We start from the raw sequence: 25,544 nt of genomic DNA, 5'->3' as shown, positions 1-25,544 counted from the left end.
TAGAGCAATAAATTTCCTTTCTGTAAGCATTACAGCACTGCAAAGCACTTAACAAAAACACAGGATTATAAGGAACTGTTCTTTGGAAGTGCTTATGTGTTTGCAACCAGTTTGAAAAAGAGATGTGCATGCGGTCTTTAGCATTTGCTTATAGTGCTAACTGTTGTTGACACTAGTCATTTGGCTTGCTGTGTGAGACAGGAGTCTGAATTTTGCTGTTTACTTAGGCTCTGAAATTGAAGCAGAAAGGTCATTCTGCTAAATGTTTTAACGTTTAGCTCTCACAGTTAAAGGAAAATGGGTTTCAATACTTGTTAATTCTGGCTACACAAAACTGCAAAATGTTCTTAATTCAGAGCAAGAGAATTGGAATTAGTTTTTATATGAATTAGAATCGTAAGGGTTCAACTGCTGCAATCTTTAGCTTAAAAAAAAAAGTATACTGTGATTTTAAACAGTTTACGTTTTATTCACCAATAAAGCTTTGTCACCAGCTGACAGAACGAATCGCAATTATGGCAGGTTCAAGACAGCTTTTGCCTAAATATTTCAGCAGAAAAAGTCTGTCTTAGCCATGAAAGCCTCTGGCCTGCAAATCACACCAGTGCAACAGCGTAAGGAATCTGAAATGCAGCTGGAAGGTCATCTATCTACTACTGGCACTACTTTCTGTAGCATAACCATGTCTAGACTCTTTAAGATTATGATGTCTGTGGGTTGTAGTGCTCAGTTCTTTTTATTGCTTACTTGTTTCTTCTTATTATGGCAGGCAGTATTAATTTTGATCATTCTAAGCAGCACAAGAATGCTTTGGTCACCTTTCCATGGACACTTGCATTTTAATGTTGCTCCTTGAAAACATTATTGTCAAACTCAGAGTGTATTTTGTCTACTATGTATGTATGTGCTACTGTTAAAGGTGTGAGGATATGGTAGATGTGCGACGACTGAAGATGCTTCAGATGGTACAATTATTTAAATGTGAAGAAGATGCCGCTCAGGTATGGAAATGGCTACAGAATTTCATCATTCTGGTCTTTGTAATCCTCTAGCTAAATTTAGGGGGGATTGATAGTTGTACAGCATTATTTTTTGTCGCTTTCAGATGCTTTATCTAATGAATTTCTACGGTGAAAATAAAGGATATGGCAGTGACTGAAAATAGTGGTTTGAGGGATTTCATGCACCGTCTACTAGTTTAACTGATACCTTAACTTTTTCCAAATCAAAAGTATACACTAGTGTTGTAGTTAATTCACCCTGCTGGATGAATGTCATTTTAATTTCCTAGCTTTTATTCTTCTAATTTTTTTATATGTATTTTTAAGGCAGTAGAATGGTTAAGTGAACTGTTGGATGCTCTGCTGAAGACACATATCCGACTGGGAGATGATTCACAAGAAACAAAAGTTTTGCTGGAGAAACATCGAAAATTTGTTGATGTTGCACAGGTAAAATGAACTACCTGTAGCAGTAGTATGGGTTTGGTACAGTTTCAGAAAATGTCTTAAATAGGATTGCCATCTATATGTGCAGTAATAGAAGAGCTGTTCCTCGTTTTCATGTTTTGTCTTAATGCTTGAACAAATAAATCATGATTCCTGAAATAGTTATGAATCTAATGAGATTTTGAAGTGAAGATTTTGGTGATCCATCACCAGTAGTGATGCTGCAGTTCTACTACAGCAGTTTACTGGCTATGCACAGGCAGTACAAACCACAGAACTTGAATTTCACATTGACCTTTTAAAAGTGTGTATTTTAAACAGCTTTGTAATGATTTTTGAAGGACTCCTAACAAAATAATGAAATGTTGGTGAGCAACATAATTTCAGTCTATTTTGTGCTGTACTTCATGAAATGGAGACTGATTTTCCAGGTAGTTTATTATTGGTTTATGATAGTCCTGCTCAAGGAATATCTGTTTGGTAAGTTTAGATCAGCTGTCCTGGTAATGTTCCCTCCCCAACTCTTGCCAGCCTCTAGCCTACTGGCTTTGGGGGGCTTTGGAGGGAATCCTGGTGCTGTGCCAGCACCAGACAGCAATAGACAAAATAGCTAGCAATAGACAAAACACTGGTGTGATACCAGTGTTGCAGCTCCAAGTGCAGAGCACAGCACTGTATGGGCTGCTGCAGGAAAAATGAATTCCATCCCAGCCAGACCCAGTACCCAGGTACATGTGAATTTCACCTAAAAGTAGAATATGTAAAAGCTATGCCTTTTTTATGTGCCATTTTAGATATATACTGTTTTCAGGAATGTCTAAATCACTGTTGCTAATTAACAGATGTAATATTTTGCAGTTACACCAGTTACACTAGAACTGATACTCTCTTTTGGTGAATGGAGACTATGTAAGGAGGAACTAGAGGAATTAGAACTAGAGGAATTAGAACTGACCATGACAAGGGGATAGCTTGTTGTCATAATTGTGTGCTACAAAGCACCTCGATGCTGTGTGACCAGAAACATGGTGATGGTGGTATCAGTGAGACGGTCATCTTGGCAGTAGATACCAAGCATACAGTGCAAAATACAAGCAGCTATTCTCTGTTTTCCAGAAGGTCTGCCCTTTTGCCTAGACACTGATATTTTTTCATTATTTTCTGGGGAGCATATTTTTATAGAACAAAGAACTGTTTGTGGTCATGACAATTTTATGCATGCTTCAGCAGCATTTTCTAGTAGACCGGATTTGTTCAATGTACTCCGTGGATCTAAGTTGAGGTTTCACAAATGTGTCTGCTGTCATTTTAAGATAACTTGCTCTTAAGTTAAATGCAGAGTTCTTATGTGTATCTTCCTGTCCTCCAACTTTTAGAGTACTTATGATTATGGAAGACAGTTACTACAGGCAACTGTTGTGCTGTGCCAGTCCCTACGATGCACTTCAAGGTCCTCAGGGGACACACTTCCAAGATTGAACAGAGTGTGGAAACAGTTTACATTAACTTCTGAAGAAAGAGTACAGAGGCTGGAAACGGCTGTTGCATTTCATTCAAGTGCTGAAAAGGTGAGTTGTTTTTGAGAAAAAAATCTATCTGAATTTAAGGAAAAATATAAGAAAAATGAAGTTCTCAGCATTTAAAACAACTTTTTTTTTTTTTAACTCCCTAAATATAAAAATAAAAGATTTAGAATCTTTTATTAGTTAACTTCAGTACTTAAGGAAAAAAAAAAAAAGCCAACCTAAGACATGGTAAAAGAAAAAAATTCAGTCTGTCATTGAAGGAAGGCATGGGCTACAAAGCAGGTTGGTATGCTCCTTGCTTGTATTCATTTCTTGTTTGTATAAATGGAAGATGTTTTGGATCCATAGGCATTGGGAGTTGCTGGTGATTCATGAAAGCAGAAGTATATCATCTGTGCTGCCACAGATGGCTGGAAAAAGTTTTACCTGATATCAAATTAGAATTCAGTGGTTCGTAAACTTAAAGTTATCTCAGCCCATATTATGGATGTTCTTTCATTATTTCAATAGTTTAATTGCCTGACAATATAGCAATTAAAGTAAAAGCAAGTAAGTGGATGGCTGAAAAAAAATAATCTGTTCATAAGCATGATTTTTCTAGCATTGTTGTGGCATTATTAATGAGACTGATGAAATTAAGCTGCTAATGCCTATGCTTCATAGGAAAAAATAGGAAGTGTCAGAGGGAAAAGTGGAAGAAAATATAGAATTAAGTACAAATATTGGGTTCCAATACAGTCTAGAGACTTATATTCATATTTTATAAACCAGTCTGAGTTTTCTGCCAGATACAGGTTTTTGTTTTGAAGCAGCTTGTAGCAGGCCCTTCAAAATTGTTTTTTTCCATTTTATGTGACTGTCTTGCAAGTCGCTTGATGCGGGCTACCATACCCACGCATTTTGAATTTGTTGTTGGAATGTTAGCTAGCAAGACTTACTTTTTTAGTTCTTTGTTCTCACTTAACAGTACCATAAAACATACCAGTACAGAATATTGGTAGCCCCAACCTATCTTCTTGCTCAGTGGTAGCTTAACTGATGTTTTTGTTCTGGAATTTTATAAATATTTTCATTGAGCTCATTTAAATGTGGCAGTGAAGATGCTGAAAGAACATTCACTCTGCCCTGTAATGGCACTTAATAAATAAATAAATTACATTCTATGCCTTGTCTACCTTATTATATTTTGGGGGCGGTTGTTTTTTATTACAGATACTGCAAGAATGTCCAGAGCAGCCTGAAGCTTTTAATGAAATGGAGCAATTTGATGAAATTGAAGCAGTTGGGAAATCGTTGTTGGACAGATTAACAGTGCCTGTAGTTTATCCCGACGGGTATGGAAAATATTATTGTAATGCCTTTTGAATATGTTTTCGGTAAATTTTCATAATGCTTTCAATATGCAGAAGAATCCTGAATGCTTATTGCTGAAAATAAAAAGATAATGCACTTATCCTCATTAATTTTTCCCATCTTTTCACAGAAAGCAGGCAGATCTGATTTCAGACTTTCCAAAGACATGTCCACTATTCTCACACAGTAATTGTTAGATATACGCAGTCATTATACCAGCAAAGTATTATGTAGAAGCAACAAAAGTGACCAGTCCCAGTGTCTTTCCCTGAAAAAAAAAACACATTTGAATTATGATATTTGATTTATTCAGACTTCTAGCCATCTAAAGACTTAAGCCAATACATTGAAGATATATTTACATTTGATTTATTCAGCTAATAAAACATTACTTCCCTCATGATCTACTCATACTAATTTAAAATTGGTGGTTGTATCAGGCTACAAAACAAAACTGAATTTGGAATTTCAACCACAATAACTATTCTGTTCAGCAAACTACAGTTGTCTGTTGCAATGCTGAGCTTGTGGTTAATTTCTTCCACCTTAGTGGAAGAAATTCCTCTAGTCCTGGAACTAGTCTCTGGGTATGTAAGAGCACACCGTAATGAATGGGATTTGAAATCTGTGTTTTGAGTACTTTGAAATGATATCAAGCAACTTCATTATAGGCTACTTGAAGTTGATCTGAAAAATAGTTAAAAGAAGGTGGTCATGAAAATTCGTTTTGTCATATTGCCAAAATATTGTGTTCCCTGTGTGCTGTAGTTTTCTTTGGCAAGGACTATTTAAAGGCAGACCAGCAGCTGAACTAGTAGTAGTTTGAATTCCTTTCCAGTAGTGTATTTGAACAAGTGGAGTATTTAACAGCTGTGAGAAAAGAAAAGCAAAGAAATGTGTTGTTTGAAGCATTTTGGTTTAACTTTCATATAGCAGTTGTAGATGTATGATAAATGACCTGGTAAATACAGTAACTTAAAACTGCTGTAATTTGCAGATAGACTACTCAAGTGTAAATGGTAATGTTACTGTTTCATTAAATTTGCATGGCACATGTTAGAACCTGGGAAAGCTCTCCATGAAAGAAGGCACTTACTGCACTTTGTGATTTGAGTTATAACAGAGTGCTCTTATAATTCTAGATGTATACAACTATGTATTAGTTTGACTAATCCTGAATATTACTTATGTCCTCTCTGGCATTTCAGATGGGTTCTGCTTGTCCCCCTTTTCAAAGATGGGTGGTATCTTAGCTGTCCCAGATCCCAAGATACCCTGCTGATCTGCCCACAGCATTCTATTTTTAAAGCTAAATATAAACGATTGCAAAGGGTTCAGCCATTAGTACAAATAGTTTTTAAAATGTAGGTATAATAAAAATGTCATAAAATGCCTGCAGGCATACTTCTTTAGTCATCAGCTTCCTCACCATTTTGGACTTAGGTCAGTGTCTTCTTGCAAGTCCAGGTCACTGTTCCCTGTCCTATTCATGGCTTTTAATCTGCATCAGACAAAATGTCTGCCCTCATTTGTGATCACATTTGCAGCTGTGCAGTCTGTTGTATTTGTGGATATCCCAAGTCAAACTAGTCAGCTTCCATATGAAATAACTTTTCTGTCTGCTTATGTCCATACCTCATTCAATCCCAAGTCCTTTGTCCTGCCACCATTTCCTCTATGCTTCATAATATTAGATTTGATACCTACTCTTCTGAAAGATTTCTTCTGTTCAAACCCTGGCTTTGCTGACAGCTCAGTTAGTGGTTTCCCTAACATTTCAGCTCTCTTTTGTTATATTTAAATAGGAGAAATCTGATTTAACAGCCGTATGTTCTTTACAATTTGAGAGAGAGATGATATGACTGTCAGCATGTGGCTGACTTTATATACAGAGTCCATCAATAAAGCAGCAATTGAATGACCTCAGTCAGAATTCATGTATAGACAGATTTCCTTGATTGTCATAGTATTCAAAATTGCAAGACTGGTTTGGAGAATGGAGGTGAAAATAGTGTTGGGAAGTCTCTAGTTGAGCTTACAGAACAGTGCCCTGCTGTTTAGAGAATATTTTGGATGTAAGAGGGTCATTTGCTATTTATAATAATTTCATCAGGATTGCCAGACAAGTCTCATCACTGCATTTACAAAACTTTTTAAAGGTGGCTTTTAAATTTCAAGACAAAAAGTGCCTATTTTTCTTATGTTTCTTGTTATATAGATTGTCATTCACATGTATATTTGCACAGTCTAACTTGTCACTGATTTTCTTTTTTGTCTTTTTTTTTTTTTTTTTTTTAGTTCTGAGCAGTATTTCGGGAGCCCAAGTGATATGGCTTCTGCAGCAGAACACATTAGAGAGAAGATGAAGCTAGTTAGCCTGAAAAAGCAGCAACTGAGACAACCAGAAGTCGCTACCCCAGAGAGCTAATACTGACCCTTGTCTGTCAATTCGTAATAGGACTTCAGTTTGTAATCCAGCATGTTGTTTGCATATTACAGATTTTGGCATAATATATTAAAATGCATCTCACAGCCATTACGTCTCATCTTTTTTTTCAAAGTAAATGTTCTCAGCATCTTAACACTGTGCATCTATCAAGCCATAATTATTTAACATGCTATGAAACCATAGATTCCAAGTATCTTATGAAAAGGAACTGTAAACTTTGCACTGAAATTTGCTGTAAAGCTTTACCTGACCTGTCAGCTGCTTCTTAGTTAAACAGCTGATGCAAGCTTTGAATGGTGCTAATGAAAGTGTTAGGAGTTCCATATTACAAAATTGTAGTTCTTTGCTTCCCCCTATGCCCAGTTGATGTGGTAATTTTAGACTGTAGGTAAGGTACCTGCAGTGTAGACAGTGGTGACCCTATAATTTTAATTTGAAATACTTTAAAATAAGAGATTGTTTTTTTTATTGTGCCAGTATGCAACCTACCCATAAAATCTTTGATATATCAGATTCATTAAACAGATGTTTTCCTATTTGTATTGATAATGTATTAAAAGCTGTTTGTGCTTAATAAAAATCATCTTTTTAAAATCTAATAGAAATCTGTTCTGGCCTGTGTTTCCAAATGTTATTGCTATATTTTGTGATAAGTGGCAGTAAACACCCTCACTTCCCTAATATATTTATGCCTTGTTTTTGTTATAAACCACACTCTTTAACACTGTAGCTGTAAGAGGAACTGCTCTAAACGATTATTATACAGGAGTGAGACGCTGTGTCTTTTTTTTTCTGATAGTATCTTACCTTTGTATGAGTTCTTCTATGTGCCTAAGTCAGTGTTTTATTAACAATAGTTGTCTTCCCAGGTAAGACTGATATACATCTGTTGTGCTTTATTTTTAGGTCTTGTTTCTTTTTGAATTGGGAACCTTGAATAATGTAAATGTGAATAATGTGAATGCCCTTGGTAGTACCTTTGTCTAATATGAAATTGTTGACATGAAGTTTGTAAACATTGTGAAACCATGAGATTAAGTGAAATTTATTAAGGAAAGGGAACTGGGTTGAAACAAAATCAGCCATGTGCTTAATTTAGCTAACTTCTTACTCTTCGCGACTTAATTAGCATAAATTGAATATTACATGTATATTTGCTGGAAGGTGGTGTGGCATCTGACCATTTTAGAATACCGTGAGGAACAAAGAACTAGATCTAAGTGTTCTGTGTTGTCATCTAACTATATTGTGCTCACAGTAAAGATCAGTGCCTGCAGGAAAAGAACATTTTATTGCTCACTAGGTTTTCTTGATGCATCTGTCATTCAATGTTATATTTACTTCTCTCAGTTTTTTCCATATTTTCTCCACAGGAAAGTGATGCATCAAATAAAGCAATTTCTCTTCAAACACAAAAAGAAAACATTAAAAATCAATGGTTTCTCTTTGATAAAGTGATAAAGGTATTTTTTTTCCCCTCTCAGGGTATTTTGGCAGAGGAAATCCAATTATTCTTTTGATGCATTTGATGTAGTGCTGCAGTATTACATTAATACTAGCTTAAAATCAACTGAAGTTTCACAGACCTTTTTTATATAGACTTTTTCAATGTAATAATTTAAAATTGGATTTGGTTGCTCAATTCTCTTTGAGAAAGCTGCTGACACTATTGCTAATATTTGGATGAGATAACTTTATTTTGAAACATCCAAAACAAGAAAAATCTGATATTTAATACAAAATGCAAAGACAAAAGTAAACTAAGACAATAGTCATTAATAAGCACTATGTCTCCAATTCTGCATCACTTGTTTATAAACTGAATTAGTTAAATTTAATTAATGGTCTGCAGTATGAAATCTTGTTGAAATAGTAGCTTATAATGAGTACGTATTACAAATTATATTTGCAAGGTTTTTATCTTTATTCTGTCAAGGGGCATAACATATGCAAAAGGAGAGCAATATCAGGGGCTTCTGACTCATTCATGTGACTGCTGTGCTTAAAATGTCTGAGTAGACCTAATGTAAATATCCTTGGCTTCTAACGCTTGATATGTAATAGTGTTTCTCTGGCAAGGCTGATTTAGCTTCAGATCATCTCTAAGTCTTCTATAGTAAACCATACCACTATCTTGATATGACCGAAATGATCTGTATGACTGCTTTGCACAGCTAGCTAACATAGTTTCTTCTATGGAAGTGCAAATATACTGAGCTCCACTGAGGATCCAGACATCACATATCCCAATCTTGTTCTGTCTGTTCTGCTGCAATTACTGTCAGTATTGGAAAGCAACATGTATGTTAAGCAAATTAAAAAAAAAAATAATCAAAAAGTGGTCTCATGGTAGCTGTGGGTCCTGGAACAGGCACAGTAAGCAGATGCTTGGGCAGTTCACTATTGGTATATATCACATGTTAAAATAAGGCTGTGACAGCTCAGTGCAGAAGAGGCTCAAGGCTTTGTGAAGTACTGAGAACCACTGGCTCCATATGAATGGATATAAATGCTCACTAAGAGTGTACCTATAGGTTGGGCCTTAAAAACTTTCAGTTCGTTCCCACATCTTAAACCAAACATTAATTCTAATTATCTATGCCCAAGATGTTTATAGGAAAAGAGAGAGTGAATAATCAGTGCAACAGATTATCTTCCAATTCTATTTTCTTTTCCTAATGGAATTCAATAAGGGTAAGTAGAGATCTCAGATACACACATGAGCAAATAGTGCAAGACCTGAGGTGATTCAGGCTAACGGAAAGGTTTTGATGTCATGGAGATATGTAACAGCATATGTAGAAAGATGTTGCCCAGGGAAAAATAATGATCTTGGTGGTGATGATGATTAGGAATGGGATTGACATGGAAGATTCTCAAACAGCAGTAATTATTAAGTTCTGGATTCAATAGTCTGGAAACACGGGGATCTCCATTGCTAGCAATCTTGAAGAACAGTTAGGACTTAAATATGCCAAGAAAATTGCAGGGTTGGTGTAGTTGGGTCCCTCCTGAATCTAGCCCTGTTTGTGACTTTGATTCTGTACTGAAGGAACTAACTGGTAGATCATTCTTGCATTAATTAAAAGTGCAATTTCTACTCTGATTTGTAAATGATAGCATCAGTTTTAGATGCTCTCACCAACCCCAAGTTTTATGTTCAAAAACAGCTAACAACTCAACTTCCAGCTACACAGAACCCAAAAGGAAGTGTCACTCAGCTGTTTCACTGGTATGATGGTAAAAATTAAATTATAGAAATGAGTGAAATTTATCTTAACTGTAAGAACAGCTTCTTACAGACACTGATGGGAGACCCATTACTCAAGACACTTTACATCAGAACAAAGTATGAACAAATACTTCACCTCTTTGTTACTGTTATCTTTTTTTTTTCAGAATTAGTCAATGCATTAATTTCAGTGGTGTCACTTTTAGACATATTTCACTTATGCAAGTTTTGTAATGTATGGTTTATGATCTCATTTGACGGGATTTACTTTCCATGTTCACTGTTCATTTTCTAAATAACAGTTGCAGATGCTGGGCAAGTGACAGCACATTCCCATGTCATTGTTGACTTTCCAAGCATGCATGGATTGCTGATGTTCCCTATGCCTCACGGGACTGGAGGTTGCAGAGCTCTGGTAGGTTGGAGAGCTCCATTAAGACATTTTTCTAAAGTATAATGCCAGGATTTATTTTTATTAAAGCCATTGGCGAGTGGTAAGTAACACTTGATGTTCCATTCTCTTAAGGATTTTTGGACTGCTAGGAAAAAGAGTAGCTTTCATGGTGTTTTGAGCATTTTCGCAGACATACACAGCATGGTTACTGGATATTTATTATGTTTGTGTGGTGGTGTGGGCCTGACTCAGAGAGACTTGGGGACAAGCCATGTTCTAAAACTGGTACTAAGTGCAGACTGTTCTTTCTGAACACTTGTATGCAGCTCTGCATGCCTCTATTGGATGATAGATATGTGCAAGCTAGGCTCAGCAGGGTGAAGATTGCACAATGTATTCAACACATCTGACTGCTACTCCACTTATCTGTGGTGATGATGTGAATGTGATGCCCCACTGTCTGTTTTATATCGCTTGCTGCCTCTTGGAGCACGGCCTTCCTCTCCAAAACAAATGTATAGAAAGACACACAGTAAGGCGGTCAGCTGTAGCCAGGGTTTTTATTACTGCTTTTCTTGAAATGGCATAAAAAGGCTGCTGTGAGCTATGTGCTCAATGAGCCTTGTAAGGTTTTCATTTTCCCCCATCATATATGGCCAATTTGTTGGGTGGCAGCCATTTGCAGACATCATTTCATGCTGTGTTACCTCTGCAGGACCAATCATTTCTGAAGAAGCCGTGGCTTTTGCTCCTGCAGGTAACAGAAATGTGAATTTCTGGGGTTCATCTTGGTATTGTTGGTTGTGGCCCCTTCTCTAAGTATTGCTTTGTTTCCTGGGCCTGATCAGAGAGATGTCCACATTTCTACCACTAAACTTTCTTCTCTGCTAACGGTTTTGCAAAAGACCTTGCAAGTGATCCAATGTGTATTTCAAAGTGTTCCTTCATTGTTCCCAAGGAAGAATTGGTTGCTACTTCCAGTGAGTGTGCGCGTGCGCATGCCTGTGTTGGGAGGGGGTGACAGCTGAGTTCCGTGCTTTACAGGGGTGCTAGAAAGGAAGTCTCATTAATGTTTGGTAGTGGGTGAGATGATATAGTTATGGAAGTCACGTATGTGCACACAGGATATAAAAACTACAGCTGGAATCATTTTCATCTTAGAGCAATGAAGTGATGGGTTTTTTATCCTTTATATGGTAGTGAGACCTGAGGAGCAGTAGTTAGCAAAAAGAAAGGAGGGAAAAAACATGCACATGTAATAAAACCAATTATCGAAATGAAGGGCTTTATCTGCAATGAAAACATTTGTACAAAACATACGGTGTCAAACAGGTGGGCTGTAAGGATGTTTGGGAAGATCAAGCTTCTCCCTTAAATGCGGTTAATCAAATATCCTGCAAATAGAACAGATCTAGCACAGCAAGAAAGAGTAACTCAGAGAAAGGGATTTAATTACAGAATATTTAGTAAATATCGAATCAAGTGTTCAAAAAAATTATGAAGCTTATTAAGTAGTCCTGCATGCCGTTTTCGTGCCTGGAACACATCAGGCAAAGTTCTGCAGTTCTGCAGTAAAACATGCAGTTCCTGCAGATCCTGCTGCGTTGACTAGGTACGTCATCTAGCTCTGCCTTCTGAAAAGACTTCCATATAATGAAAGGATGACAGAGGAATTTTCAAGTGTTCAAATTAATTTAGGCTAAGTTCTGGGTTTCTTCACTGAAGTGAGGCTTTTAATCTTTTGATTCCTGGGACTGCTTATGTTTGATGAAAGCTCTGTCTTGGAGTTCAAAAATGAAGACAGTGAAATTTATTTTTTAACTTCCTCTTGATTTAGCTAAGAAGTAGAAAGCTCACAGTAGTTGTATAGCTGGAAAGAAAATAAATCTTTCTAAATGTGATATTCTATCTTGCCATTTTGGCTATGAGGATGATTACTTTTTTTTTTTTTTTGTCAAATCAGAAGTATAACTCATTGCATGATTTTCAAGACACTGCAAAAATAGACAAATATGAAACATTAGGAATTCGCAAATACATTAGCATTATTACTATTTTAAATTTACTTAGCATAAATCTCTTTTACCTCAGGGCCTGACAAGATGTCTCTTAAGAGTAAAAGCCTGTTTTATGGCCATTTGCAGAGTAGAGAATAGAAACAGACCAGAGCAAAACCTGCTGCACAGACGGTGGTATCTACTATAAGCCCTGTAGATATTCTTGATATCTCCTAAAAACCCTCTGTAAAATGTCAGTGGAGTTTTAATGCAACCAGTCAAAACCTTGATATAAAAGTTATTTTGCATGATGTGAACTTTACCTCAGCACTCTGGCAATGCTGTTGTTGCCAGTGGGGACACAGTACTGTTCTCAGGCCGTAACATTCAAGTAAATTAATGTGTCATCTGAGATTGTATTCCCCAGTATTCTGTCTCAAACGGTCTAATATTGAAAATGGGTTAAGGTTAAAAACAAATCAATCACCTCTGTGCAAATTTAAACATGCAAGGCTTTTTTACATTTGTACTTGATTTGACACTTCCTTCCTGCCCCCAACCCTACCACATATAGAGGATATCCAGTGCTGCTTTGTGTCAGGCTGCAAATTCTGTTTCATGTATAGAGCCTTGCATATACATTGCCTGCCTTTTGTCACCATACTGTGAGGAAGATCACAGGAGGTTACGCCAGAAAATCTTGCAACTACCATATCTTTAAACTTCAGTTTGTATCCTTTTTCAAACACAGCGATTATTGTCCTGTGCAAACCTGTTTTCAGGGTTGAAATTCAAGGTAATTAAGCAATTCTTGATCAAGGCAGCTGACTGCAGAGCTCATTAGTGGACTGTCAATTCAGAAGATACTTGTTTGAGAAACTGGAAAAAGTAGACAAAAATAAAATATTCAGTGATTCATGGGACAAGACTTTTATCAGGACAAAAGGATCCTGGTGACATTACTGGATGCTGTAAGAAGATTAAAGCTCTTGGAAAAGATACTCTCGAGTAAATGATTTGTTTGATCAATGCTGATGACCTAAGGTGAAAAGGGTCATAGCTAGAACTTCTGTCTCACAGGTCTAACACCAACAGAAGGGTCAGAGTAAATTTACTGATCTGGTTTGCAGCAATAGTGTAGTTTTGTAGTGAATTTCTGACTCCTTTCACTGCATGTTAGGCTATCAGAGCACTGTTACGATGTATACAATTTATTTTTCAGAAGGAAATCTGGAAGCTGAAATCCAAATATGATCTAAATTGTTCCAACAATTAGGTGTTTGACTAACCTGTGTGTCACCTCCCCACAAAGTCCTTCAGATTATTTCTGACATGGTTCTCTTGCTACAAAGGGCAAAGTGCTGTGTACGCCCTTGCACTTACTGTTGGTTATCAACCTCTAATTCATTCCTGAAGTTCTCAGCTTCTCCTTTGAAACAGCCTTCTCCTGTTTCAAAATGTTTTCCAGTCTTTTCTGTTTCCCATCCCTGCTTATGTTCCTTCTTCTCATCACTTTTATTCTTTAAATTGTTCTTTTTTTTCCTGGTTTTAAACTATTTTACCATGGTGAGAACTATGACTTCTGTCTCCTGCTGAATTCCAAGAGGAGAAACCTGAGATCCAAAGGTGGCTAATCATTTATTTGTGTGTGTTGAGAGATGAAGTCTTTTAGAAACACAATTAGCTGACTCCTACTGCTTTCCAAACTATTGTCAATTTATCTTTTTACAGCTGTGGCTGCTCCTTAAACAACTATTCCCAAGCTTGCTTTCCCCTACCCTGTCTCACAGAAGCTTTTATCAGATCAAGTGAGCTAACTCCTTTTAATCTTCCCTTTCTTCAGTCAGTTTCTACCTGAGCAGGAAACGGTCACAGGCTCTCATCTCCACCCTCTCCACTCCAGTGGCAGAGGGCAGGCAGAGATGACATCTTCCAGTAGCCAAGACCTATGGAGCCATTGGACACCCCTCAGGAGAAAGGAGAGGAAAAAATATTCTTGAGGTTCTGGAGGAAGATATCAAAACCACTAGCTAAGATACAGGAAAGGTGATGCTGTCCTAAGGATCATACAATCTCACCAGCTAGCCCTCAGTTTTCCAGGCCCAGAGCCTTTGGTAGACCACAGGCAAAAATAACAATAATAATAAATAAAAAAAATAATAAAATTGTTGCCATGCGGACAGCTTGGTTGCTGTAGTATCATTTGGCACCAACATGAAGAGCTGAGAAGAGGGTTGGGAAGAGAGAGAGAAAAGGAGTCTTGTTACCAAGTTTGTCTATTGAACCAATCTTTTTGCACTGGCCCACCTGCTACTGCATCCAGCAGCGTTCATATTCAATGAACTCTGAGCACACAGTCCCAGAACAAGGAACAAATCACCTTCTTCTACTGGCATACTACAGTAGTTTTTGCTATGGATGGCACACAGTGATTCTGTAGTGTGATAATCCACCTTAACTTTAGTTAGCACTGAAAGGGGGGGGGGGTATTATAGGCAATGCTTCCTAATTTTATGTGGGACTTAAATTACGCAGTGTAACGTGCCACCCTTTGTAGGGCATAGGGCATGAAGGGTCACTTGGATAACCTGGGAAGAAAGGGGGCTGATTCTCATGTACTGTAGTCACACCCCAGCTACATTAGGTGTCAGCAGTGAGCGCACATTTGTTTAACAACCTAGTGTCAGGCAAAGAAGCAGGGGGTGGGGGAAGGAGAGCTCAATTCTTCCTGCTGTTTTACCTCAAGTAGATCGCACAATTCAGCACTTAAGTGATAGGGACAACAAGGACCTGTTATGTGCTTGCTGTATGAGGTAATGATTTGGAAGATGGAAATGTATGACTAGAACATATAGAGGAATGCTCAGCAGCATGAACCTTCAAGTAGCAGAGTTGCGCTATATGGAGTTACCACATTAAAACAAAACAAAGTGCTCCTATTTATAACTTCACTGATAAATGACTTTTTAAAAAGCCTTCTAAAGTCTCATGGTTCTTAACACTTGAAATTCAGCTACCCCGTTGAATCTAGCTTTTCTAGATAAATTCTTCCTAATATTAGACGTCTAAAGCAATGTGTTATTAGAAGTGGGGCTGTGTAACATATTTTGCTTTTTGCTCTAAATTGAGCTTTCTGAAATTTGTGCCTATTTAAATCAACTCTTCCAAACAATAGAAACAACATGGTTTGACTTTTTTCTTTGTGTGTGTGTGTGGTTAGTATGTTTATTATCTATTTAATTAGTCTTGTTAAATGAATGACTCACACAAATCTTTTTGGTATCATTGCTCACTGACTACTTTTGAAGAGGTTAAACAGATGTCTCACTCTTAAATGGTAGACCCCAGACCTAGTTACCCTGATGGTATATTTTCAAGCAGTCCATGTGTGTTTTTAACAGCTGGTTTTATTTTGAGCGTAATATATGCATCTATGTGTATAAACATTGAAAAATAAAGGGAAATAGTTTTTTAATACAGTTAAATTATAAATATAAACCAGAAATTGGCAACATGGAGCAAAACTGTTATTTACTGTTATTGTGTAATTACCTTATTAGCTGGACAGTTTGTAGCTGCCTTCAGACCAGACCTAGGATACAATCTGCATCTTAATTTTTTTATTTATTTATTTTTTTCAGGGAGAAAGCGTAGCCTGGCTGACATCTATATTTGGTGCAGGATGCATACTCCTCTGCACTAACACACCACATCAGGAAGGAATTTCAAATGCTCCCAAGGAATTTAGTAACAAAAGTCCTGCTGACTACATGCATGGATGAGGGAAAACACTAATAATGTTTAATAAACTGTTCTTTTTCTCCTGCTGTTCGTGAAGGACAAACAACAGATTAATGAGCTATCTAATATCTTTGTTCTCCTGATAGAATTGAATGCACTGGGCCACAGTTTAATTGTGCTTTTTTTTTTCTTTTTTTTTTCTTTTTTTCTTTTGACAGGCTTGTACCTGTGAGCTAACTGTTAAAACTGCTGCATTTCTGTATTCTACAGAGTATGGGTGTTTTGGACAACTCCTGGTGAGATACATATGTTGAGCTTCCCCTCTGGTGCTGTTGTAGAAAGCCTAGTTTCCTCAGAATCACATGGAGAGTGAAGGTGGTCTCTACTATTTCTTCAGTAAACTTAAGAGGACACACAGGTTGCTCTCTCCCACATCCCAGGTGGAATGAGATGTGATTGTTTCATGTTTCACACGTGGTAGGTTTTTTTTTGTTTAATCTTGTCACCCTATTCAACAGTTAACATTTTCCTTATTTATGTTTTGCCATTACATTGACATCTGAGAAGTCATCAAGTCACTCTTTTCTTTCAGTCTTTCCTGTAGCTGTTATTTTAAGGAAAGTTATAAATCCAGATTGTGTTTATTATTTTTTTTCTATTGGCTGTGACAGTAGAAATAAAATTAAGCTTTCAAAGAAAGATGATACTGAGTAATTAATGTGTTTGGATTTGGAGACATCTGTTCAGATGAGTTAGTTTAGAGATGCATCTGTTAATCAGTCACAGCTGCCAATGTCCTCAGAATTATTGCAGAGACCTGTGTTGCTTGTCTCCCACCCCCTCTGTGATGCCTAGTGAATAAAAATGTAATCGGTCCTTATTTGTCAGTATTCCTTTTTACCCTGTATATGAGTCAAGTAAAGAACAGCAAGACCGCCCTTTTTAAAAAAATAAAAAAAATAAAAATGTTAGCAATAATGGTCTATTACACAAAATTTAGGAGCTGGACTTTTAAATATAAAGGTTATAGAGCTTCCTTAAAATAAGCATGGAGGCTGAAGTGATATAACGTGGCTGTAAGCCCTAGTTAAATTTGGTGGATCTTTTCTATCATTGAGGAAATAGTGAGGACTTAGGTACTATTTTGACAAATGCCAAGTACAAATAGTATGTATACTTTGTGGAAGTCAACTAGGGTCCAGTAAGAGGGTAACAAGGAAGAGAGTGCTGTGGGATGAAAGAGGAGCATGAAAAATTAATGACTAATGGATTGAAAAGCATCAGCTGTCACTGCTTTCCAGGTCTGTTTACTCTATGGGTTGTTTTAAATGTTGTTCTTGGAAGAACATAAATAAAGATTGTGCTCATATACACAGAATTAGCTTAAACTGTTTGCCAGTTTCTTGATCTCTGGTACACTCTGATTTTACACAGCAGATTGTTTTTCTTTCACAGAGACATTCAGTACATCAGGGATCAACCAGGATAACTCGTTTTTGGTCTTTTCTCTGCTTCATGTGACAGTGCTTTTCAAGTAGCTTTTTCTCAATGTGCTGCTTTTTCTGGGTGGCATGAAGCATCCTCGGGACTGGTGATAATCTAGCACGAGTAGAAGGGTTTTCATTAGGGTGATGACTAGGATGAGTGGAAAGATACAAGCTATAATGCTTAAATATGCTAATATGATTTTAAATAAGATAAATCTGTGAAGTGTAAAACATTAATTCATACATGGATGATGGTTCTTTCTCTACACTTTTTGCTGGGGGTTGTCTTTTACTCCTTGGGCACTCTTTCACAGTCATTTCCTAGTCCTTTACTGGGATTTCTGTGCCTTCTCTTTTTGTAGTATGCAAGTATGGCAAAAAAAAAATAAATAAATAAAATAAATAAAATAAAATAAAAATGGGGGAGCCACTGGGGTCACTATTTTACACATGCCTTTCCTTAAGCTGGTGGACTCATCACTGACAGGGAAATGGCTTCTGCCCATACTTCAACCATTATCCACCTAAAATTAATCTCATTTACCTGGGCTGGCTCTTCAACTCCCTTACTCATAATAGTAACCCTGTTTTGGGTGTGGGGAGGTAATGCTCATTTGCTTGTTCCCCCCCTCCCCCCCCCCCCCCGCCTTGGTGTAGGGCACCTGCCCTTTCTCAGGAGTTCTGACAGCAGTCTGGGTGCCCTGAGGTACCTGTGGGTCTGCAGCTGCTGTGGTAATATGGGATGGGTGTCCCTCTCCCACCAGTTCTGCTGAGGGGAGCAAGGCCACACCAGGCTGAGCTGCCCTTCACCTGGGCCATGGTCTGTGTCATAATCATACAGCCCTTGTGGTAGCATTGGGGTAACTTGTTCTCCTCATTGCTCTGCCTTCTGGGCACTGGGGCGACATTTTATGCCCAGCACCCTCTTGTCCTGTCTCTCTGGCCCTGAGTAACAGCTGAGGGTAATGTCTGCAAGTGCTTCCATTTCCTTCTGTTTTCTTGCAGCCTTCATAGCACGGGTCTCTCCAAGAAGCACTTATTTCAGCGTTTTCCCTATACGCATGTCAATATGACTTATGACATGACTTATTATAAAGGTTTAAATGCTCTGAGTCAGTGGAAGAATTATGTTAAACAGATGTATTCAGTAACTAGCAAACAAGTTTGTTTGTTTGTTTGTTTGTTTGTTTTTTAACCTGTAGAATGTGAAAATTTAGATTGTATAGTTGCATGCTTTGAAACCTCAGAACACCATATTTGTCTGTAGAGCCTCAGTAGTAAAATTGCTTCTAGCTCTTTTAATTTAAGAAACTTTTTTTCTTTGGTTAGTCAGTGCCAGATGAGGTTCATGGTTGCTGCACTTGACACTTCAGATGGTGACAAAAAAGAACAGACAGCTTAATGCTACCAAACTAGGGGTGTGTCAAATCTCTCTCTCAAGAATGATAAACTCAATGGAGTTGTCTATTTTTAACCTCCTGTTCTTTCCTTTTGGCAGAGTAATCAGTGTTAGCTGAGCTCTTTCACTGAATGAATCCAAGAAGCCCTGTTTGTTGCTTTCTGAAATGAGCAGCGGACCTTGTAAGAGCATTTCCAAGACTGCTTTAATGTATGAAGTCCCATTTTGAAACACAATGTCAAATGAAGCCAGTTCGGGGCAGAAGCTTTCTACAACAACTGTCAGTTCGGTTGCTGTTCATGCCGGGAATGCCAGTATCGTTATAGCTGTACTTAAGGTAAGGCAGCAACTGCTAGCACTTTGTTAAATATTCTGCACAAATGAATAGTTAGTACAAAATGACAAGGCAAGGTAATTTAGTTAATATCTGATAGAGATTCCTTGGACATAAACACTGTTTCTGTCCCTATTTTTTATTTTTAAATAGAATAAATCATTTGCCCAAAATATGTAGGCTCCTGGAAGCAAGTAATTCCTTTTTTTTTTTTTTTTTTTTTTTCATTTTAAAAGTAAGAGTGCCTTGAAAACGTGTTTATAAACATATATTACTTCTTGAGGAGACTCAGCTACAATAGTTGTAATTTTTAAGTAAGGCTGCTTGTTATGTAAAATTATTGCTACCAACTCTGTAAATGCAGATTGCATTTATCTGTTTTGGAGTGTTTGCTGGAAATAACTACTCATTATCAATTATAGTACTTTTTTATTTTTGAAAACTGTGAATTCATATTCACCCATGTACTTACAGAAGTCCTGATGTGTGTATATAATTTTACTTATGAGAACCTAAAGGCCTGTTTATGAGCTGGAATCTGCACCTTCATCTCACACAAAATTTTGGTACATGGCATAAAGTAAACCTGGAGGTCTATGTACTGCATCCAAGCTGAAGTTTTTTGGCAGTTTAATTATTCATTTTCCAGGCAACTTGGAAAGCACCCTATCCTCAGCCACTGGAGTTTGTCTATAATGCAGAATAAGGTGATAATGTGTTAAGGCTGTCACCAAATTCGGGTGATTATTCAGTATGGGGTTACTTCAGTTGTGCCAGTGGCAATGTTCCATCTTCAGTTCTGACCCTTTCTGGGAGACTCCATTTGCTGTCACAGGGCAGTGATTTTGTTTCAAAGATGCTTAAGTGTAGGATGAAGACACTAATTTTTCCTTTGAGTGCTGTGGGTTCCTTGTGTGCTAGCTTTCAGTGGCAACACCGCTTCATTCCTGGTCATCATCCTCTATGACTTGTATTTCTCAGACTGTAGCAGTTCTGCAGCACAGGGAGGAAAGAATTAGTTATGCTTTGGGTTGCTGTCATGCATCCTTTCTTTGTATATCCTCCAGGACAGTGTGAGAGATAGCTGTTGGAATAGGAACCCAAACAGCTATTAATTGTCCCTGCTGCTTTGTGGAATCTCTGTATACCCAGTATTCAGGTATGTTGGATTTGTGTGCTAGAAATAAAATGTGGTATTAGAACTACTATATCTGCAGAAAAATATTTGTTCCTTCCCAATCTGAGTTTCCTTAACTGCACAGTCTTCAGCTGAAAGGGGAGATGAGTTGGTGGTAAGTTTTTGATTCATTGTGATAATCCTACTCTTCATAGGCAAAAGCAAAATCCCATGAGAGACTGGATAACTGGAGTCCATCATTTTGATAGCTGCTTCAAATAAAGCTAGGTTTATATTGTAACCTCTGTCTTTGTTCTACAACTGAGGACGTCTATGTGTCCCTGTGATCCTATTACCATGGAAAGTATGTGTGAACTGAGAGTCTGTGTGAGTAAATAAATAAAGAAAATCCTGTGTTTTCTGAAGCCCGTAATTTTAATTTATTACAGTGTGGAAAATGGGTGAAGCTTCAGCTGGCTGAATCAACACCAAATTTATTAGAAATTGGCAGCAACCAAGATGAGACTAAAAAACTACTACAAGATCACGAACTCCTCCTAACTAAACTTAAGGTAAGATCTGATAAGGCAACACAAAAGTATATTGAATCGTTATGTTTCAGATTCAGTTGACATAGTTGCTCAGGCCTCCTGTTGTGATGTGTTTGTTAGGTAACTCCACATAGAAAAAATATTTCAACAGTTGTCAGTATAGCAGATCGATCTTAGGTCTCTGCATTGAAAAAATATGATCAATGATAATTAATATTCTGACAACAGAAGTAAAGGTGCATTGTTTTTTTCTGCTTTATGCATTACTGTCAAGTGAAAAATTCCTGCAGTCTTCAGTAACTGCTAAATATAAAATAATGTCATTATTATTATTATCGCTCCAATAGTGTGAAAAGTTTGGTTGTGTTTGCAACTTACTAGAAATTAATCAAGCTCTTCACAAGTGTGAAGTGGATATTCCAGGCACATTTTTATTGAATATTAATTGCTGTAAATTATGGTAAGAATGGTACTGTAACATTGAGTATTGCTTGTCTTGAGATAGGAAAATTTTAGCTAAGTAACAGAACTGAAATTAAATTTTAGCAGTCTTGAGAGCAGGATATAACAATTACATTTGGACACAGTGACATGCTTGCATGAAAAAGCTGATGTATCTTAAATATGAATGCTTGATATGGAGAAGAATGTAAGTCTTACAAGAAGGAAATACATTTTCCTGATTTAAAAAGGCAGATTGCTTTTATATGTGTAGACAAATTCATTTAAATTCTTAGAGCTATGCACAGTAAATTATCTGTAGACAAATAAATTCCTCTAAAATTTTTGATCTGTGTGCAGTGATTTATCTAACTGGGTTCTATCTATTTTATTTATTAACTTATTTATTGAGATTAGATAAAAAATCAGAGCTGACTGAGCAAACATGATCTGGATAGGTGTTCACTTGATTTAATATTAGTGACCACAGTCACATGTAAAACACATTTAAGGTAATTTAATATGGTATACAGAGAATGTAATATAATATAGTGTATAGTATAGAATTTGAACAACATGAATAGCATTAAAAAACAAAGAGTGGTTCTGCTGTCTTTGCTTGTGGAAGTGTCTCATCTTTATTGCCATCAGTGTTAGACTTGGGCATTTTTGGAACAAAATGCTGTATCCTGTTTGAACAATTCAGAATTAGCTGAGTTCTTTACACACCGACAACATGAAGCTGAATTTTGTCTTCTAATACTCAGAAATTGTAAAGTGTGGAAAAAGAAAACATAATAAAAATCTTTAAAAGAAAAACAGATGTTCAAATAACATTTTACTGATGAGTCAAACCTTAAAACTTTATATATTCCTATTAAATATTGTTTGCTGAGGGGAAAAACTACTGTAAATATTGTTCTAAGAGATCTTGTGGTGTTACTGAAACTTATAAGGACATGAACAATGACAGTAAACAATAGAATCCTCCCTCTGGACTTCAACTTGAAATTACTGTATTATAGAAAACAGAAAACTTTTTTTTTTTTTTCCCTAAAGTATGTTTTGATTGGTCCCTAGATGCATCCCCAAGTTATACTTTTTTCTATTTTTTTTTTTTTAATCTTGAAACTAAAGTTAAGTTTTGGATGTTTCTTTTCATTACAATTTGCTTAAATACTGAGAATCAAATAATTCAAAAGCATTTCATGCTCTCTGATGCTAATTCAGATGTTTGACTAGTATAATCTTTCTATTCCAGTTAGTTTAGATGCATGGAGCCTTAAGTTCATTTTTAATTTAGCAGCACTTACTTTTCCTACTCACATCAAGCAGTAGGATAATAATAAAAAAAAAAAAATCACAGATATTTTAGTTAATATTAATGAAAATACTAACATTTTTCACTCCCATTTTTGAATCCTTATGACTGGCTGTTTGAACCCAGATGACCCATCTTTATATGGGTTTGAAAAGCATGGTAGATTGGATCAGAAAGGGTATTGTGCATAAACAGTTAAAGAATCCTAATTGGTAAAAACCTAATAAACACAACAAAACAACAACAACAAAAACTCATGATTTCATATTTTATACCTGTTATCCTATCAAAATTCAGGATTGATTAATGAACATTCTACAAAAAGATTAAACGTAAAATGAGTGTTTTTCTCTGTAATTTAAGAGCTGCAGTAAAACAAAACTACAATGTCATTATAATTCTTACTGACTGTGCATTATCAGAGATGACTCTGTCTTACAATAATCTGTTAACTCTTGCCAGTACTTATTGAGCCATGAGTTACTAAATCCACTCATCAAAAGTTTCATAAGAATGATTCTTAGTCTTGGAAGTATTGACAACTTTTTCCCCTGAACATTTGTTCATGATTTATGCATAAGTTATGTGAAGAAGGATAAAGAGGTATTAATGTTTCAGTCTTCAAAATCTATGAACATAAAGTTTTGATTTATGAAAGGATGAAAAAGAATTTAGAAATGTTAGTAGGAAAGAGGTTAAAAAGATGATATATTAGGAAAGAGGTTAAAAAGACACAAAATTGCAGTTGTCAGATGACACATTTCGATGTAGTCCAGTAATTCTGTTTGGTCTTTTACCTTTAGTGAGAAACACAATTTTATGAAACTTAACAATAAAGAATTATGCATAAACAAGGCTTTAGCTGCGATCGTATCCAATGTAGCTTTTAATGCTTTCCTTTGGACTACAAGTTGTTACAGTAATTCACTGTCTTGTTCCAGCTGACTCTATCAATGTGGTCTACAGCAGTTTGTAACTTTTGCTCTTAATTAAATCTTGTAATTCGGAATGTATTATAATTAATCTAAAAAAGATAAAGTTAAGGTCTTGTGCTCGGGTACAGCTAGCCTTACTACATTTTCATATAGTAAATCATAAATATCTTGTTAGAACAGCATGTTTATGAAAATGAAAGGTTTCCAAGAAATAACTCATGAATATCTTCCAAAAAGTTTTAGTTAAAAACAGTAAATTTATTGCACTTGCTATTATATTGATTATGATTAGAATTGCATCAAATATTAAACTTAATTGAATATGAAAATTTGGTAGGGAACTTATTAGCTTCAATGCTTTTCATGATCCTTAAACTTTTTAAAAATATATTAGAAAGTTACAGTATAGCAAGAGTGGAAAAAAGTTTTTTCTACCATACTTCATTAAAAAGAAGGATGCAATCCTATTTTTGAATTCTGGAGCTGGAAATAGTTTACAATGTAAACTATGTCAAAAAAAAAAACAAAAACAAACAAACAAAAAAACACTATAAAAATAGTGTAATTAAAAATGTCTCCATTTAGATCCTGAGGAAATAGTTGCAATTCTGTAAGTTGTACAATTTTTCAGTCACTGGAATTTAAAGTACAACACTGAGTCATCTTTGATTTTTTTTTTCTTTCAGTTTCTCTTTTATGTTGTATTAAAAAAGATTGTGAAATGATCTGGGTTTTGATTCATCCTTTTGATTTTTAGTTTTATTAGTCTCATCCCAATATAAAAGTATTGTAAGTTATAATCAAAATATTCTGTCCAAATTCTTTTGTCAGCTTTAAAAGTTGAGCTTTTGCAGGTATAAGGAAGGATAAAATTTGGCATGGTAGTCTGTAATCAGTTTATAGTAAGCCTGATGGTACAGGAAAAGGAATATAATCCAGCTTGCCATTACAGGGAACTGACTCAGCAATGCCAACATGTTAAATAAATAAGAAAATAAGTAACCAGTTCAACATACAGGCATAGAGAATGGGGTACATTAAACTATGTTAGGAGAAGACCTGATGACTGAGAAGTAATTTCTGGAAAATTTATTTTCTGCTTTTGATTATCAGAATTAATGCGATAAAAATTGTGTGTGCCTTAGGATATTAGGAATTAAAAAACACCATATATAGTATAAACACCATAAATAGTATACTTTGGGAGAAAGTACTCAGTTACACTCATTACTGATTTAAACTTCTTCCATTTAATTTGGGAGTGGAAACACTCTACTTTTCATGAAAAGTAAAATAAAACTTTTCAAAAGGTCCACATTTCAAATGCTTATGGATTAGGAAAGACATATATTGCTAATAATGTGAAAGAAAAAATGCTGAGCAGGAAATATGTACATGGTCTTTACAGTATCTACTTAAAATTTCTTTATGTTCTACAGATCTCATTTTACTTGTGTGATGAGGATGTCCTTTAGAGTGCAATTATTCTGTTTTGCTAAATTGTCGTATTTACTAATAGCGTCCCAGAAGGTTAATGAAACTTGTTTAGCAACAGACATCTAAAAGATAAACTATAGTTCAGTTGCCTTATTTTGTTCATTGATGCCTAACTGATCAGGAAAACCTATATATACTCATCCTTTTCCCTTCTTTTTAGACAAACATTGTTTGTTTGTTTGTTTTGTGGACATAAATTTACTGTTTGTATGTGTTAAAGAACTGAAATAAAATGTCTCTTATGAACAAGGTTAAGAATAATCATAAATGTTTTTAGATTTGGAACCAGAGCCTTTTCTTTGTGATTTGACCATTCAGTATT

General features: G+C 36.1%; 2 protein-coding genes across 6 annotated transcripts in view; both read left to right on the top strand.

Annotated features, from left to right (window-relative positions):
• The window catches only part of SESTD1 (SEC14 and spectrin domain containing 1), a 55,539-nt gene extending 48,158 nt beyond the window's left edge, over positions 1–7,381 (top strand). For all 5 annotated transcript variants that reach the window (XM_027461091.3, XM_038181966.2, XM_027461089.3 and 2 more), the window contains 5 exons: positions 920–1,001; positions 1,329–1,451; positions 2,825–3,016; positions 4,187–4,308; positions 6,626–7,381. In XM_027461091.3, the coding sequence (XP_027316892.1) occupies positions 920–1,001; positions 1,329–1,451; positions 2,825–3,016; positions 4,187–4,308; positions 6,626–6,755 (649 nt within the window). In that variant the 3' untranslated portion in view covers positions 6,756–7,381. The remainder of the gene's footprint in view (positions 1–919; positions 1,002–1,328; positions 1,452–2,824; positions 3,017–4,186; positions 4,309–6,625) is intronic.
• A 9,099-nt stretch (positions 7,382–16,480) lies between these two features.
• The window catches only part of CCDC141 (coiled-coil domain containing 141), an 83,192-nt gene continuing 74,128 nt past the window's right edge, over positions 16,481–25,544 (top strand). Inside the window, 3 exon segments of the mRNA XM_072041028.1 lie at positions 16,481–16,617; positions 19,126–19,363; positions 20,927–21,049. Of these exon segments, the coding sequence (XP_071897129.1) occupies positions 19,262–19,363; positions 20,927–21,049 (225 nt within the window). The 5' untranslated portion in view covers positions 16,481–16,617; positions 19,126–19,261.

The sequence above is a fragment of the Anas platyrhynchos genome, chromosome 7, assembly GCF_047663525.1.
Source record: "Anas platyrhynchos isolate ZD024472 breed Pekin duck chromosome 7, IASCAAS_PekinDuck_T2T, whole genome shotgun sequence".
NCBI lineage: Eukaryota > Metazoa > Chordata > Aves > Anseriformes > Anatidae > Anas > Anas platyrhynchos.
Note: the sequence above shows the minus strand (reverse complement) of the source record. Positions and strands in the feature narration are given on the sequence as shown.